The 17,062-nt window shown below is 54.4% G+C and overlaps 4 protein-coding genes across 4 annotated transcripts; 3 read left to right on the top strand and 1 right to left on the bottom strand.

Annotated features, from left to right (window-relative positions):
- Nucleotides 1–1,933: 1,933 nt before the first annotated feature.
- CPAR01_14247 (allantoinase) lies at nucleotides 1,934–3,668 on the top strand (the record flags this gene model as incomplete). The annotated part of the gene is made up of 2 exons (XM_060498498.1): nucleotides 1,934–2,452; nucleotides 2,535–3,668. The coding sequence occupies 2 exons, from the start codon at nucleotides 1,934–1,936 to the stop codon at nucleotides 3,666–3,668; spliced, it is 1,653 nt and encodes a 550-aa protein (XP_060342559.1).
- Nucleotides 3,669–4,597: 929 nt separating this feature from the next.
- Nucleotides 4,598–8,203, top strand: CPAR01_14246 (myb-like DNA-binding domain-containing protein; the record flags this gene model as incomplete). Its single annotated transcript, XM_060498497.1, has 1 exon — nucleotides 4,598–8,203. One exon carries the CDS (start codon nucleotides 4,598–4,600, stop codon nucleotides 8,201–8,203), a length of 3,606 nt encoding a protein of 1,201 aa, XP_060342558.1.
- Nucleotides 8,204–12,731: 4,528 nt separating this feature from the next.
- CPAR01_14245 (uncharacterized protein) lies at nucleotides 12,732–13,644 on the bottom strand (the record flags this gene model as incomplete). The annotated part of the gene is made up of 3 exons (XM_060498496.1): nucleotides 12,732–13,387; nucleotides 13,437–13,532; nucleotides 13,581–13,644. 3 exons carry the CDS (start codon nucleotides 13,642–13,644, stop codon nucleotides 12,732–12,734), a joined length of 816 nt encoding a protein of 271 aa, XP_060342557.1.
- Nucleotides 13,645–14,676: 1,032 nt separating this feature from the next.
- On the top strand, nucleotides 14,677–16,446 carry CPAR01_14244 (uncharacterized protein; the record flags this gene model as incomplete). The annotated part of the gene is made up of 3 exons (XM_060498495.1): nucleotides 14,677–14,849; nucleotides 14,966–16,135; nucleotides 16,188–16,446. 3 exons carry the CDS (start codon nucleotides 14,677–14,679, stop codon nucleotides 16,444–16,446), a joined length of 1,602 nt encoding a protein of 533 aa, XP_060342556.1.
- Nucleotides 16,447–17,062: the final 616 nt, after the last annotated feature.

The raw sequence follows: 17,062 nt of genomic DNA, 5'->3' as shown, positions 1-17,062 counted from the left end.
TGCGTAGCTGCAATAGCCGCTGGACGTTCCGGAAACGAAGTATGGCTATAGGGATGGTTTCCCGGAGGTTGGTAAACGGATGAATGGTGTGATCGGAAGAAAGGGAGCCGGCTGTCGGGGCCGGGATCGCTCATCCCAACAAATGAGACATTCCTCGGTTGGAGATGACTCGGTCGTCTAGGAACTCCACGGGGGGCGGCGGCTGTGTCACGGCGGCGCCGGTTGTGTGGATCTTTTTTCTCTCATCTTTCATTCGTTGTCCATTATCGGTAGCCAAGATTGGGACACAAAGCGGACTTTTTCTACTGCCTTTATCGCGATGTCATCGAGTAATACCAAACTGCTGGCCAATGGCAGATGAAGAAGATGGGTTGTCACCAAATTCAAATTGGTAGTAATACGCGCCATGGCCGGAAAATGTCTTCACGAAAGAGAAAAAAATCAAGAAACTAGAGTTCCCGGGACTCGCGAGGCGCATAACATTGGCGGGCCAGATGCCCCAAATGAGCGGTGTTTTACTCGATCATTACTCGATCGAAACTCCCAAGTGAAGCTTAGACGACGCCTCGGGTGCAGCAGCGGCAGTGGAGCCCGAAGTAATAAGCACACCAACGCAGGACCAAGGCAGGGGGAGTCAAGGCTCTGGACCTGTCAGAAGGGCAAACCTGAGCCACGGAAAAACCAAAAACCAAAATCAAGCCTTCGATTTTCCCGAAAATGGCCGATGAAGAGTCAAGAACGGTGATGGGCCGTGTGGGCTTTGTTTGTACTTTTTGTGGTGGATTGTCAGTGTCAAAGACTCAAGGTACAGAGCAGAGGCATTTAAAGCAGCACATGCTTTTCCTCATTCGCTCAACCCGTGATGACTAAGGCGGTCTAGATCGGGAAACGGCTGTGTCCGACGACACATCCAGCCAATCAGCTTCGGCTGATAACGACAAGGGAAGACTTTCGACTTCTTTCAGGGTTCCCCGGGGGTCGCGTCGAGATTGTTCGATAGGGTCCCTTGAGCAAAGTAGCCCGGTGGGAGAAGGGTTTCGATAACGCACCCCACACGACGGACACGAACCCCAGTTGCAGAAAGCAGAGGCCGGCGGCACGGGGTTCAATGGTCACTATTGGAGCGCAGGTTGAGCCTTGAGGGGAGCGGGCTTTGAGTCGACTTGAAGAAGGTCGATGACGAGGTAGAAGACTCCCCGGCACCGGGGCCCGAAGGAGAAGGAGATGGCGGTGGGAGAGGGCTAAGCTACCTTACTATGTACTCTGAAGACTGAGTGAGGAGGGTCTTTTCCTCGTTGGGATTGGCTCAGTGGCTGGTCCCTTGAACTCCCGTGTTCCCCCTTTGTCAGATGTTCTTCCTGTCACCTCAGAGAACGTTATCTTATCAGAGAGAAGAACTGAAAATGGAAGCCCAGAAGAACGAATGGAAGGGGACCCGTCCTAATCACGTCTGGACTCTCGGGGTGGGCCGTGGATCGAGCCACGAACGGCTTTCCTCTGAGTGAGATTCGGACGGGGGAAGCTGTTCTTCTTCTTTCTCCCCTTCTTCTTTTCTCTCTTCTTTTCTCTACTCAACTTCTCCTTGAACTATCACCACATTGCCTTTCTGTGGACTCATAGTGATTCAAAACCACTACACAAGACCATTCACTTTTTGCTTGAGTGTTTATCTAGGTAGTCCTCACTAAGACCACCCAAACATCTTACACACCTTCAAACCCTTGAAAGCCACACCGGCCATATCTTATCTCTCTCATCACCCCGCCACCCCGCGATCAAGATAAGCTTCGCTCTTCTCCAGACGCAACGGCAAGCTATCCAAGAACGTCCACCGCGGGGAGAGCTCTTCAGATACCGCGGTATTTCCCTTATCGGACCTCCCTAAGCTTCCAAGATAAGCTTATCATAAACAACCCCTCCATCACTCTTCATCATGACGGCCTCTCAAGATACCACCACACCCCTCGTGGTCCTTGTCTCGACGCGGGCAGTCCTCACCTTTGAACAAGACAACCTCGTCCTCACACCCGCAACGATAACAGTCTCGCCCACCACCGGAAAGATCGTCAACATCGTCCCGGCAGTCCTGCCAAAGACCTCCTTCCCGGCCTCCACTGAGTACATCAACTACGGCTCAAAGCTCCTGTTACCTGGTCTCGTAGATGCTCATGTCCACCTCAACGAACCCGGCCGCACGGAATGGGAGGGTTTTTGGACGGGTACGCGGGCCGCTGCCTCTGGCGGTGTGACGACCGTCGTCGACATGCCTCTCAACGCTATCCCACCCACCACGACGGTGGCCGGCTTCAAGGAAAAGCTTGCTGCGAGTAAAGGACAGTGCTGGGTTGACGTTGGTTTCTATGGCGGTGTGATTCCCGGAAACGCTGATGATCTGCTGCCCCTTGTCGAGGCCGGTGTCAGAGGCTTCAAAGGATTCTTGATCGAGTCTGGAGTGAGTAGTATCCTGCACCGTCACTGCGTCGGCGGATTCACCCTTTGAGAGACTGTAAGCTGACAATGCGTTCCCCAACCAGGTTGATGAATTCCCAGCAGTCTCATCGCAAGACGTGGCCCTCGCCATGAAGAAGCTCAACGGCACACCCACGACGCTCATGTTCCACGCCGAGATGATCCCTCCCATCTCCGACTCGGTAGGCGACGCGGTCCAACAGTCGGAGCCGCCGCTGGCTCCCACCGGCGAGCTCAACTCATATAAGACCTTCCTCGAGTCCCGCCCGCCTTCGTTCGAGACGTATGCTGTCGAGGAGATCCTGTCCCTGGCCCACCTCGCGCCGGACCTCCACCTCCACATTGTCCATCTCTCAGCCACACAGGCCATCCCCCTGCTCAAGGATGCCAGAGCCAAAGGCATCAACATCACGGCCGAGACGTGCTTCCACTATCTCGGCTTCGCATCGGAAGACATTGCCGACGGCGACACCCGCCACAAGTGCTGCCCTCCTATTCGTGAGCGATCCAACCGCGACGGGCTCTGGGAGGAACTCGTGGCAAAGGATTCGTGCATCAAGACCATCGTCTCGGACCACTCGCCGTGTACGCCGCAGCTGAAGCTCCTCCCGAGCCACCTCGAGACTCGCACCCCGCCCGAAAGCCACTCCCCCAACATGCACCACTCGGATTCCGGTATCGATATGACGATCCCCGGCGAGAGCATGGACAAGATCCTCGCGGAGAAGACGCTAGAGGACGCGGCGGTGGCCGTGGCGGACGCGAGCTCGCGGGGCGACTTCTTCGCCGCGTGGGGCGGTATTTCATCCGTGGGTCTGGGTCTACCTATCGTCTACTCCGAGGCGGTGGCGCGCATCGCTGCTGAGGGTGAGAGTGCGGCGCCGTCGATTGTTGATATTGTGCGGTTGTGCAGTCAGTCGACGGCGAAGCAGGTTGGTCTTGCGCACCGCAAGGGCGCGCTCAAGGTTGGTATGGATGCTGATATCTGCGTGTTTGACGATGCGGACGCGTGGACACTCAGGTCTGGGGATATGCGGTGGAAGAACCGCTGCTCGCCGTGGGAGGGTCATGAGTTTGCTGGTCGGGTAAAGGAGACGTGGGTCAGAGGCCGCAAGGTGTTTGAGTTTGGAGGAAAGAATCTTGGATTTGTTGGTGAGAGCCCGGTTGGTGAGGCTATTACGGAAAAGCGCATGGCGTAGTCGAGCTGGGCGCTGGATGAGGAGAGAGGATTCATATGAAGAGTTGGATGAGAAAGTAAAAGAGAGAAAGATAGATCGTGACGAGAGCATTAGCCGGGTGATGATTTAATGAGGTCTGAATTAGGACAAATTGATAATGTAAAACAAAACCACTTCATGAACGTCAACTCATCATCACTAATCGTGATATGGAAAGGAATGAAATATGAAATATTGAACTGGATCTCAACTGCGAGGGCTGGGATGAATGTCATGTGCGTGTAGTGAGACATGATCCCAACCCCAGTTGGTGATTGGGCAGGTCTGATAACATTGAGCAGTAGCGACTTGAATGATAAGAATGGGCAACTTCTAGAAGTAACTTCGCTGCACAAGGTAGATATAAGGTAGCTTGCGAATGAAGAAATGCCATGTGTACATCGCCATGCCTCTTCAGTTTGCATGCTGTGTTACACTCCAGTCTTTGTTTTCGAAGACAATGGAATGGAAGCTGAGTGAGAGCCGCGGGGTTGATGCTCCTCTAATGCGCCACGCCTTTGACTGGTGATGATGTAACTTGAGTACCTAACTAAGTACTGAGGTCCCTACCTGTGCCGGCCCTGAAGGTACGAGGGGTACCAAAGGGGGGAGAGACGGGGCGGCCCAAGCTCCTGGTCAGTGGACCGTGTTCCTTCCTTCATCGCCATCCTACCGTAATTGTGGGTCCACCTTCCACTCGCGTTTTTTTTTACTTCGTCAACGGCACCTCGTACGCGACCTTATCTTGGTTGTGGAAAGCACCAATCTGGAAGGAGCAAGCACCTTCTCATAGAGGGAAGCTCCCCAGCGCGCTTTCCTTGCGACGACCCTTCTCGGCCCCTCCTGCCAGTCGTCCCTTCCCAATTGTCCTGCGTTCCTGCGCCGCCGGTCGCCCTGGTGGAAATTTCACCATGTTCAACTCCATCTCGAGAATCTTCAACCGATACACGCCCACCAAGAACTCTTCGCCTGGACCTACCAGACCAACCCGCGACGAAAGCGAAGATCGGATATTCCCTTCAACTGCGCCGGCCGAGTACCCCGACGGAATTGACGACAGACTGTTGGGCAGAATGGCGGACGAGGACGAGACCGGTCTCGACACATTTAACGACTACATCGACCCGTTTTCTTCCATGGTCCCTTTCTCGACCCAAGCGAACGATGGAGGGGGTGCTGCGGATGCCGCGTATCCTTCCGACGAGGACCATAGCGTGAAGAAACGAAAGTCCAAAAAGTCCAAGAAGGACAAGAAGGATCGCAGCAAGAAGGGCAAGAGCAAGGCGACAGACCCAGAACACTCGGATCCAGGCCCCTCATCTTCCATCTTCAGTGGCCAAATTGGACCTTCCAGTGACGCCATTGTGGCCGATGACGATATCACTTCTTCGCCTCAACTGAAGAAAAAGCGCAAGCGTGAATCGGATAATCCTAGTGCGCTAGGCGCGTCGCACTCGTCGGATCGGAAAAAGAGAAAGAAGAAGAAGAAGACGCGTCGTTCTCTCGAAGATGTCGACATGGAGGACGCCGAGCCCGAGGATGTTGTGCCTGAGTCGCCCGAGGACACCAGCATCGCCCAAGCTATCGTTCACAGCCCCGCCTCCGAGGCCGATCCCCTCGAGATCAAATACGAGTCACAGCAGTCGCAACTGCTCGGTGTCCCCAGGCCATTCTTTACTCAACCTTCCGGCACACCTGTGTTGCCAAGTCCAGATGACAACGAGTCCGATGATGGCCAGAACGGACCGGCGTCTTCACCCAGTGTTGCAGCGCAGAGGCGCAGGAGCATGTCACGGGGATCTCAGATCTCCCTCCTACGACAGAGCCTTGCCAAAGAGGCCGCAGCTCAACCGCACGATACGGCAAAAGCCGTGGAGTCTACGGACGACGCAATGGAGGAGGACGTGGCAACCGCCTCAGAGGAGGAGGATTCGGCGGAGGCCGCTCAACGAACCTCGCCAATCGTCGAACCACCTGAAGATGATACATTCGATCGGGACAGTGTTGATAGTGACCAAGACGTGGATATGGACGTAACTGCGAACCAGCCTTCTTCGCCGGGATCTCTCGTCGAGGATGACGAGGACGCACAGTCTGGTCACGGGTCCTTGGCCGATGGTCTTCCCCCGTCATCACAAGCCCCGAGAGAAAGCCCGTCAAGTACACGCAGCGAAGACATGGAGGAAGAGGCGGAGGTCGTCCCAACCCCTCAGCTGCCAATCAAAACTTTCCGCGATGCACTCCGAGGTTCAGCCAAAAAGCTCACTACTTATTCCAAGAAGGATGCAGCTGTTGAGAGGCCGGCCACGACGCCGCGAGCTACTCGACGTCGCAATGCCCAGCCAGACGAAGAACAGCCCTTTGATGTTGGCAACTTGCCTAGTTCGGCTCAGAAGTCTACCCGCTCCACGGCATCCAAGAAGCAGCGCTCCAAACCGGACTTCTTCGAAAAGTCAACATCAGTCCAAGAGACACCAGAGAATCTCGAGGTGGCAGGGAGTGCGGCTCGTGAGATCCAAGAGGACGGCGAGGATCAGGAGCCCGAAACTGAAGAAGCCCCAGTCAAGAAGCCAGCATCGACCAAGACCGCAAAGCCTCAGATGAAGCTCAAGAAACCCAAACACACAGTTGCCTCTCGCACACCCGCAACCGCCACACCAAAGCCCGTAAAGGCGAAAACGCCAAAGAAGGCTCCCCAGCCCAAGGGAGCGCCTCAGGGACCACCTGAATATATCACCGGCCAATTCTCCCATGAAGAGATGCGCAAGCTCAGAGAAGTTGTCGAGAAGTATCGAGAAGAGAACGACCTGTCACAAGAGGAGATGAACAATCTTATCCAGATGAAGCAGCGCACAAAACTGTCTAAGACGGCTATCCCATATGACAGCGAGAAATTCCTCCACCTGTGGAATTACATTTGTGCCGCTCTTCCTGACCGGCGCCGCCAGAAAACTATCGATGTTGCTCGCCAGAATTTCCACAACTTTAAGGCTCGCGGAGGAGGATGGACTGCCAAAGAAGATGTTAAGCTGGCGATGCTGTACGCCAAACATGGTAATTGCTGGATCAAAATTGCAGAAGAGCTGGGTCGCCACGAGAAGGATGTTCGCGACCGCTACAGGAACTATGTCATTTGTGGCCGCACTGAAGGCCGCAATTATTGGACCGAGGAGGAAGAAAAGGAATTGGTTCAGCATGTCATCACCTTGCTCAGACGGACGGACCGGTCACCTTCGAAGATTCAACAGCCTTACGAACCCATGATCAACTGGCAGACGGTCAGTGAGCTGATGGGCCGCAAGCGCACTCGTCTGCAGTGCATGAGAAAGTTCAAGACCCTCAACGTGGAACTTACCCCCAGCGAAGTTCTGAGGTCTTCGCGCCCCGCGTCAAAGGTCACCTGGACTTTGGAGAAGGCCCGCAAGCAGATCCAAGAAATGCCGCCCGAAGATAAACACAAAATGGTCCGGGCTATTCTGGCAGGAGGCGCCGGTCGCGACCGATTGATTCAATGGACGAAGCTCGCCGACTTGGAATTCCGCAGGAAGTGGCCTAAGAAGACTCTCCATTTGCTATGGTATCGTCTAAGGCAGCGTGTCCCCGATCAAAAGGAAAAGTCAGTTAGAGACTGTGCCCGTTGGTTGCTGGAGGATGCCAAGGCGAGTGGCCCCCGAGGTGCCAAAATACTCGGCGGAGGGGATACCAACTATGATACCGAGACCGAGATGGCTGTTGTTGATCCTCCCAAGAAAACCAGCCGTCGAAAGAGCCTGAAAAATGAGCCACGCAGTGCTGAACTTGTGGTTGACAGCGACGACGCTTCCGACGACGAGAACAACAACAAAGACGATGACGACAACGTCTCTGAAGCCGATGAGGATGATGAGACCAGGCTGACAGAAGGTGATTCTCCGTCTACACGGCAGTCATCAGCCCAATCGAATCGACTCCTGACTGATTCTATATCGGATGCTCTCTCTGCGTCTCCATCTCTCCAACCTGCTGGCATTTCCAGGCTTCTCCCCGTCGAAGCGGAAGACGCTAGGCCTAGCCCTGCTAAGAAACGTGTCAGGCTTTCTGGAGGAACTTCATCCAGACAACGGTCTATGGAGAATGATGGCAGTTCACCAGAGCCAGTCGCCTCACAGTATGCGGCCGAGAAGATTCCCGACCGCCTCAAAGAGAAGAGAGAAAAGGCCAAGAGGCGTATCTCTTCCGGGATCAGACTTCGAACAGCGGCATCACTGCAACCGGAGTCGGTGCAGAACAGCGATGTTGACGAAGACATGCCACCGATTCGCGTCCCACCTTCCACAGCACCCGCATCTGTCAAGAGCAGAAAAGCGGACAGGCGGGTGGGCGACTGGGCCAGAAAGACTGGAGGCCCCGAGCCGCCAGGCCTGCCGGCACCAGTCAGCGACGAAAACGATGAAGACATGTCGCCGGCTCCCGCCCCGCCCTCGACCGCTCCCTCAGGGTCTAAGGGTCGGAAGAGAGCAAACAGACTAAGGGACTGAATCAGCTAGTGGACAGCTTGGGTTGCGATTTCACGCTGCGATGGACGTGCAACTAGATTGTTGTACAAGTTTCACATCTTCTCAAGTCACTCGAGTAGTGTGGTAGTGTACATGATGATACCCCGCGAGGCTGAGGTACGATGTTGACTCGAGAGTCGTTATTGATGGATAAGGTTTAGTGGCCAGGGTGCCGCAGAGAATACTATCAGAGCGGTCAACGTTCTGGGCCAAAAGCAATGGCAGGCCACAGCATGGGCAAAGCAGGTTCAGGCACGTCACACAGCATTTGTTATGAGGGTTGTTGTTCGGAGTGGATATCGATTGTTCAAGGATGGGAATTGTACATAGCTTAGTAGCTGCGAACCCCATCATTATCGAATGGTTCAAAACAAGTTGTTTTGAAGCTCTCTCTCAGATGTCAAATTCCCACGTTCCATTGTACTTTGTGGAATCGTCAGTTGAGTTGTTTGTCGTGAGGAATTTACGTCATTGGTCATGACTCGTCGGTGGCCAGTCGAACCACCCGAACGATAACGAGGTTTGAATTTTTTTCACTCAGTGATTTTTCCTAAGCCTAGTGGAATGTCGTCATAGGACGACTACTTACTCATGAATCAGCTACCGCAGCTATCTCGCAACTGAGAATCTGTTTCGCGCCTAGTCGATAAGCGGCCATCAGCAGTAATCCAGCTTTATCTCCGACCGTCACGGATCCATCTGCCCACTTTTTCAACACCCGTGCCGCTGTCGCCGTCACCGTAGGGCTGTGACGTTCCGTGGCGAGAGACGATGTGTGTGTACTCTATACCGTGACAGCGTCCAGGATTTTTTGGGAAGTACGGTCAATAAGGTAAACCCGCGGGATGAAGTGGTGGGATGGATAATCGGCTCTCGCCCGAGAACGGGGGAACCCAGCGGGATGGGAAAGGAACTTGTTCCCCATGTACGGAGTACGTGCGTGTCAACTGGGGGTTGACTGATGCGTGCTTTTGCAGCGCTGTACACGTGTACTGGAGAACCCGATGAAGCTGTGATGACAAAGTCGTGTACTTACCCAAATGGCGAGTCCCAGGGCAGTGGGAGAAGGGGTGACACACAAAAAAAAAAGAGTGTGACAGCCACGCGCTCCGAGCCCAAGACGCGACGTCATCCGGGGGAGGTGATGTATAGAATTTCTAGAATGATTCAACATGTGTGAATCTTCCGACATCTGGGGAAAGAATAACGGGGGGTTCCCGAAGACAGCACTGCATGCGTTTCTGTACCACGGCCATTCCGTGCGGGGTCTTCTTTCTTCTCCATCGCGCGTTATCGGATGTCATTGTCACGATGGCTTCACGTAGACAGTACTCCGGAGCAAGTTCTGCGCGACGCGCGCGTGCGGAATTTTCTCTCTAGAATCAAAAGTTGTTCCGTCGCGGAGGGAGTCGGCGCGACACGGGTGTCTGCAAACGGTCCTTGTCGGATCGGTATCGAATTTTGGCCCGAGTCAGGACGACCTAAGCACCTTGACACTGGAAGTAGGTAGATCAGCAAACGCCGAGAGATCGGAGAAACATCTGGAGGCGATCATTCCGGGCGTTGCGGAGAGGCAGAAGTAGAGAAGCTCCAGTGGTTACGGGTAGCATTGGCAATTGTTGATGGGGAGGCACTGGTATTAGTATCGGCGTCGGCGATAGCAGCATCAAACATCGCGATTGTCACCGACCATTCAAATCCGTGGAAATGCGCGCGATGGACAGTCTCGTTCGCAACAGATGGGAATCTAGAGTGAGTGGAGGGTACGAAATACTTTCGAGGCTGAGAGCGGAAAGCACAAAAAGGGAAAGACGAGCCTCAGCCTCCAGCAACCTCACCGTGTAAGAACCTGAAAAGTTGAACGTCGAGCTCACGGAAAACCTCCGATCAGACCACCGGATTAAAAGCGGGACACTCAGGGACCGACCGCAGCGGCGTGGCCGCACTTCGGGCCCTTATGGTGGTTTTACGGATAGTTGATGGGGCGGAGGGGTCCGCCGCGATGAAAGACACTCACAGTCTCACACGGTACACCCCTCTCCCCCCCCTGGGCGGATCCGCATTCAAGGCGTCCGGCCGAGGTGAGGCGAGAATTTGCGCGCGCAATGGGCCACCTTTTTTCAGAAAAGATCCGAGTTAGTGCCTTGAGATCCAATTTGAGCCACAGTCTTTCATGGACTGTTTATCACCTACGTGGCAATGTGGTGAAGTTTGAGCCTAGAGGCAGTTGTGTGAGCCACAGCTTCTCAAGTGAGGTGGCTTGACCTTACCACGGTAGATTGAGCCTCGAGATGTTTCACGATAGATTCGTCCATCGTGAGCTTCACCACCAGTGGTAAGTCATTTGCTGTCTTGATATTGACCACTTCTCGCTCAAATTTCTGTACAATCCCCCCTTCCACCACTCCGTAGCTCCTCATGCCCACTTCTCATTCAACCGTGAAGCAAATTTTCATGGTCTCGTGTCGTTGCGAGTTCCTCACTTGTCGGCCCTTTTCCTCTCGCGTGCAAAGGAGACGAGAAGACTCTTACCACAATACTCCATCATACCCTCCCTTTTCCCTCACTCTGGGCCTCTGGGACTGGGAGTTTCCACATATCGTGAATGACCAGGCCGTGTACGCAGTAGGTAGCGGTTGCCATTTGGCCGGCAGCACATTTCGTCGCTGTTTCGCATAGCTACGTTACTCGTAGCTGGCGTAGGATGGGGCTCAATACTCGGCGTGCTCTCGCGGTAATCGTGGAGTCGTGGCCGAGTCTCGGTGCTTTTCTGGTTCTCTCATGTCTCTCGTTAGAAGGTAGACTCCACGACTCCCCATCGTGGACCAGACCAAGGGGATGCCGGCCGGTGAAGTGGGTTGTGCAATGATCTGGCTCAAGGGACGAGACTCGTCGAGCCGTGAGCCGCATCCATAGCCCTCAATAGCTCCTATAGCTCTCATGTTTCTCTGGTCTTTCATTCGACGAGCCACGAGTATCTCTCGCTACAACCCTCCCCTCTCACTCTCCGAGACTCTGCCTCCCGTTGAACGTTGACCAACAGTGGCGCCAACGGTATGCATACCTAGTAGACGGTCGGCGGTTATCAGGAACCAGGCGCGCTAGAAGCAACGGGAGCAAGCCACAGAGCGAGGGACAGATACGGATACAAGGTGTCCAGGCGTATCTGCGAGCTAAGGCAGCCTAGTAGGGGCGTGTCGCGGCGGCATCTGCTTGCCGGGCCGAAGAGGACCAACAGGGTTCAGGGGGTGGGGGTCCCGTCAGCGGACAGGGGAGGAGATAACATTTTTTCTTTACAGTCAAGCAGTAAATGCCAGATGGAAAACAAGAAGAAGAGCGTGAACTGTGAAGAGAAAGGGCAAGGTGGATGGGGCAGGGGTGCAGGGGTCAGCGTCTAATCGGACCTTGCGTGGGCCAAGCTGCCATGCGATGCCATGCGGCTGCGTTGTGGACTTGTGGTTTTCTTTCGCAGTCATTGCAGTCATTGCAGCCTTTGCAGCCCTTTGTGGTGAAGGTTGTTATTCTCGTGATCTGACATGACCGTGGTGCATATGTCGGTCCGGAGAATGAGGTCTTGACCGGACGATGTGATGCGTAGCTCGGGGAAATTTTTTTTTGATTTTTTGATTTTATGATACGATGGTATGGTCAAAGTGTGCATGTCGTGGTAAACCGGGTCTGCATCGTGTTGATACCTATTCGGAGTATGTGCGGTGCAACTATTCAAAAAACCACAAAATCCATGATATTCCCAGAATCCCAGTGACAGACCATGGCATGCCAGATGGCAGATGCCGCCCGTGCAGTGGAGATCTACCTTACCGTAAAGTACGTACCCGGGAAGGAAGATGCGGCGACGGCACGGTACTTGGGCCCAAAATGTGGATGCCCTCTTATTTTATTTTTTTTCAAGTGGTTCTCTGCTTGTTTCCCTTTCCCTTCATTACTATGCATGTCCCTGTTTACCACGTCGGTTTCTTTCCGCATCTAAGCATACGTGGACGAACAAGTGCATCGTCTGATGTTATGATGTGAGCGAATGTGGCTCCAGGGCTCCAGCGATCTTTTCTCGAAGAAACGGAATGGTTCAATCGAAGGGCAGGGAACCTGACTCTCTCTCCCGTACTTGTGTATGACAGACCTGCACGTTAAGCTTTCAGTTTGTCAGTCCATCAGTCAGCCGTGCAGCATATCCTGTTCGCGATGCTAGCAATGCTACTGTGTACCTAGGTAGAGCGTAGGCCAAGCAAGGCCAGCCGCCAAGCCGTCGTCACTGTCACTCAATCAATCAAACTCCCGTCCCTCCATGGCATGGCGCGTACCAAGATGATCAAGGTTACGTGCCTCTTCACAATTCCGTGGTGCGGTGGCACGGTGGTATGGTGGCAGCATACGCGACGGGACCTGCATCGGTGCATCCTGACCCTGACGTCAATCGGAGGCTTCGGGATCTCCACCAACAACGAATGAAGTTCTGGACAGCGGGCGGATCATCTCGTGCAATTCCGCACTAGAGAGATTCCAGCAGCACGCCAAGGATAAAGGGTCCGATTAGTGTAATTGTGGCCCGTCCAATCTGGGCCTTGACTGCTTTCTGGATTTGTCGCCCTGCCTCTGCCTGCAACCACGAACACAGATCCTGGACAGGGAAGCCAGATCCATTCGGCGAGTTCCAGCTATCACCGCGAATAATTTGTGGTGACCCTGCCGCATACGCCGTCGTCTCGGCCTCTTTTCGAAAGTCTGGTCTGCGGTCCCTGTCACCTTGCCTTTTGCTTGAACCACCACCACTCTCTGTAGTGCTCACTGCTCGCTCACACCGGGGAGCCTCATGTTTAGACCGACTCCTCTTAGTGGCCGAGCATTGGACCGAATAATTGCAATGAGACTCGACGTCAATCATCAGCTCACGGGGCGCACCCCTTCCCTTGCCCACCGTACCCCCTAGTGCACCGTGCACGCCAGATCCAGTTCCTTGACGGTGTCGGGTGCTGGACGGTGCCACGGTGGTTGCTTGAAGCTCAGCTGCGTCGGCCGGAGGTACTCGGCGCAATGTACCACCAACGTCACTCGTGAGGCTCGCGACACGGCGAGAGCTATGGCCATCCGGCCCATCGGCGGCGGTCCCACCGTCCCAAGAGGTTCCAGAGGTTCCTCCCAAGGTACCTAGGTAGGCCCTCTCACTACAACCACAACCGTCAATTTTCAAAGTCACCCTGGTCCGACATGTCACCACGGTCACGGTATTCTCTCTCGCGACTCTCCGCCCGCGAGACGACTGGGCCAGAACCACCACTACCACCACGTCGTTCTTCACCCGGTCTTCACCCGCCATTATCCCACAGTCCAGCCCACACACGTACGTTGCTGCCCGCACTTTTCTTGGTTCGCCCACGGGCCCCCGACTTGTCCGTTTGATGCATGTTGTTGTGGACTGTGGGAGTGTGTGGGAGTGTGGGTTAGCCAGTACCAGCAATGTGGGTATCGTTTTCTTCCTTTCCTTTCGTTTTTTTTTTTTCGTTGTTTAGCAAGCAAACCAAGATGTCCATGCCCACCCTGGCTGCCCTGCTTGGTCAGAGACGTGATCATGAGGCATGAAAAGCACCTTTCCATCAGTCAAAGTGTGGAAACGCATGCGGAGGCATACGGGGATATACGGGGAGTGAAATGGGTTCCCAATGGGTGAGAACGGGGTGAGCATCTGCTCATTCCTTCCTTGCTTGCTTCCTTCCCTTCTTCGCGCCTTTCGTCGTGCTTTCCGCCATGCCATGCCATGTCGTGCAAGGCAAGGTACCTCTCCTTCCGTGCTTCCTTCCATACCTTGGCCAAGTACCGAAATAAGGTGAGCACCTACCTTATGGTACATACCTTACCTTAGTAAGTACTAGGTAAAGTAAGTAACTTGGGTAAGGTAGGAAGCAAAGTGAGGAAGGTACGAACCGGAAAGTAGGTACGTCCCAACCCGGAGCCGTGGTCGCGAGACCCAGTCCCCGGGCACTCCCCAGTCACGCCGTACCTTCCCAGTCAACCCAGACTACTCCGTACCTTACCTATGGAACTGTGGGAAGGACCTGCTCGTCTCCTGACCTCTTTCCTCTAATACAAAAAGAATCCTTTCCTTCCCCCATCGTTTACTCTTGGCCCCCTTTCCTCCTTCCCATCCCACACTTCTCCAGACTAATCAGAGTTTTATCTCAACTACCTTGTCCCTCTCCACACCTCAACAGCTCAAGGCAGGTATAATACCTTCCTTCCTCCCTCTTCCTTCTTCTTGAAGCAGACACCCAACAACCTCAACACCAACAAGAACCTCGTTCTCACCCAGAGACATCATCACCCTCGGAACCAACAGACTTATCTCTCCCGCCTCTACATCCTCCCCTGGATCGAGAACACCAAACCCACCCCCACATCATCCATCCCCATATCGACGCACATCGTCAGCATCGCCCATCATGCAGTTCCCCAAGCTCGGTGGCAAGGGCGTAGAGCATAAGGACCGGACGGAAGCCGACGCTCCCACCTCGGACTCCAGCTCCGACATCACGGCTGAGCAGAAGATTACCTTCGCCGCCGCTTTCCTCGGCCTCGTTGCCAGTATCGGTGGTTTCATGTTCGGTTATGTCAGGTATGTCTTACTTCCCCGGAGAAGGGGGGGGGGGCACCTCTCCGCCCCGCCCTCCTCCTTCTAAGACCTACATGTCTCGCCGGCCGTTCCGTTTGCTGACCCTTTGTTCCTCACAGTGGTCAGATTTCCGGTTTCTTCCTGATGGAAGACTTCATGCAGCGCTTCGGTGAGCCCCAGGATGGCACCTACGTCTTCAGCGCCGCTCGCCAGGGTACCATCGTCGGTCTCTTGTGTATCGGCTGTCTCGTTGGTGCTCTTACTGCCGGCAAGCTCGCCGACACTCTCGGCCGTCGCATGACCATCTCGCTCTTTGCCTTCTTCTCCTGCATTGGTATCGTCATCGAGATCTCTTCCACCACCAAGTGGTACCAGTTCGCCATTGGCCGCCTCGTCAACGGCGTCGGCATCGGTGCCCTCTCCGTCGTCGTTCCCATGTACCAGTCCGAGTCTTGCCCCGCCATTATCCGCGGTGTCATTGTCTCCACCTACCAGCTCTTCATCACGCTCGGCATCTGGCTCGCCGAAATTGTCAACTTCGCGACCCACAACAAGGCCGGCTCTGCCTCCTGGCGCATCCCCAACGGTCTCGGCTTCGCCTGGGCCCTCATTCTCGGTGCCGGTATCCTCCTCCTTCCCGAGTCCCCCCGTTACGCCTTCCGTCAAGGTCGTGAGGACGAGGCTCGCCGCAACATTGCCAAGCTTGCCGGAGTCGAGCCCAATGCCGCCTCTGTCAACCTCCAGATCGATGAGATCCGGGCCAAGGTCGCCGAGGAGTCTGCTGGCGCCGACACCAGCATCTGGGAGATCTTCACCGGCCCCCGCATGTTCTACCGTACCATTCTCGGAATTGTGCTTCAGGCCGGTCAGCAGCTCACTGGCGCCAACTTCTTCTTCTACTTCGGAACCACCGTCTTCTCCGCTACCGGTCTCAGCGACAGCTACGTCACTCAGCTCATTCTTGGATCCGTCAACGTCGCTTGCACCTTTGGCGGCCTGGTTGTTGTCAAGAAGTCTGGCCGCCGTATTGCTCTCATCGTCGGTGCTCTGTGGATGATGATGTGCTTCTTCGTCTACGCCTTTGTCGGTCACTTCGCTCTCGACACCGTCACCCCCTCCAACACCCCCCAGGCCGGCGCCGTTCTCGTTGCCTTCTCTTGCCTGTTCATCGCCGGTTTCGCCACGACCTGGGGTCCTCTCGTCTGGGCTGTCGTCGCTGAGCTGTACCCTGCTCGCTACCGTGCTCCCGCCATGGCTCTTGCCACCGCCTCCAACTGGCTCTGGAACTTGTAAGTACCCCTGACTTTCAACTGCAAAAACTATCAACTGACTCCTTCTCAGCCTCATGTCCTTCTTCACCCGCTACATCACCGATGCCATTGACTACCTCTACGGTCTCGTCTTCGCTGGCTGCTGTGCTGCCCTGGCTGTCATTGTCTTCCTCTTTGTCATCGAGTCCAAGGACCGCACTCTCGAGGAGATTGACACCATGTACGTCCAGCACGTCAACCCCATCACCTCTGCGAAGTGGCGCGGCGAGGTGCACAAGCACCACCACGAGTCCGCCAGTGAGGAGGAGAAGGTCAATGCCACTGCCTAAGCGCATTGATTGCTTTGGCGTTTGAAATGTCTTGTGCATTGGAAACACCGCAAACATACACACATTGCATTCTGTTCCCCTGGCTTTCTAGGCCAGAGAAAAAAGACCTGTATCATACAAACTTCATTGCGACGGCGTTGGGTGGCATCTTGTATTCTTAAGAGAAATCGTTCATGAGGAATGAGAATTATTTAATTGATCAACATTCAAAAGACTTTGGTGCATACAAGTGATACATGTCTATATTACGGATCCGACGCAGGAGGATTGATTCGGTTACTGGGTTGAATGGTCATAAGAAGGCTTAGGTGTTATAGAGATGTACTTCACTTGTCCTTTTCAAGCTCATTAGACAATATCAATAAGTTGTTTATGTATTGGAGTTATGTCTCTGTGGCTTGCCCTCTTCTATGTCTAAAGGACGAGGGCTGGGAGCCGATGTATGTCTGCCTCCTTTCCGTGTTACCGGCCCCCACCAACGATTACCAGATGATATGATACCATTGAAACTAGGCCACGTTGGTTCAACAATTGTGAGGAAGGCTGAGCGCAACGGAGCGCAGCTCCGCGACGCCTAGCAAGTATCTGACAAGCCAGATCTCGTCTTATGTATCAG

Source organism: Colletotrichum paranaense, assembly GCF_030867605.1.
Source record: "Colletotrichum paranaense strain IMI 384185 chromosome Unknown Scaffold_15.1, whole genome shotgun sequence".
NCBI lineage: Eukaryota > Fungi > Ascomycota > Sordariomycetes > Glomerellales > Glomerellaceae > Colletotrichum > Colletotrichum paranaense.
This window is presented reverse-complemented; position numbering and strand designations above follow the sequence as displayed.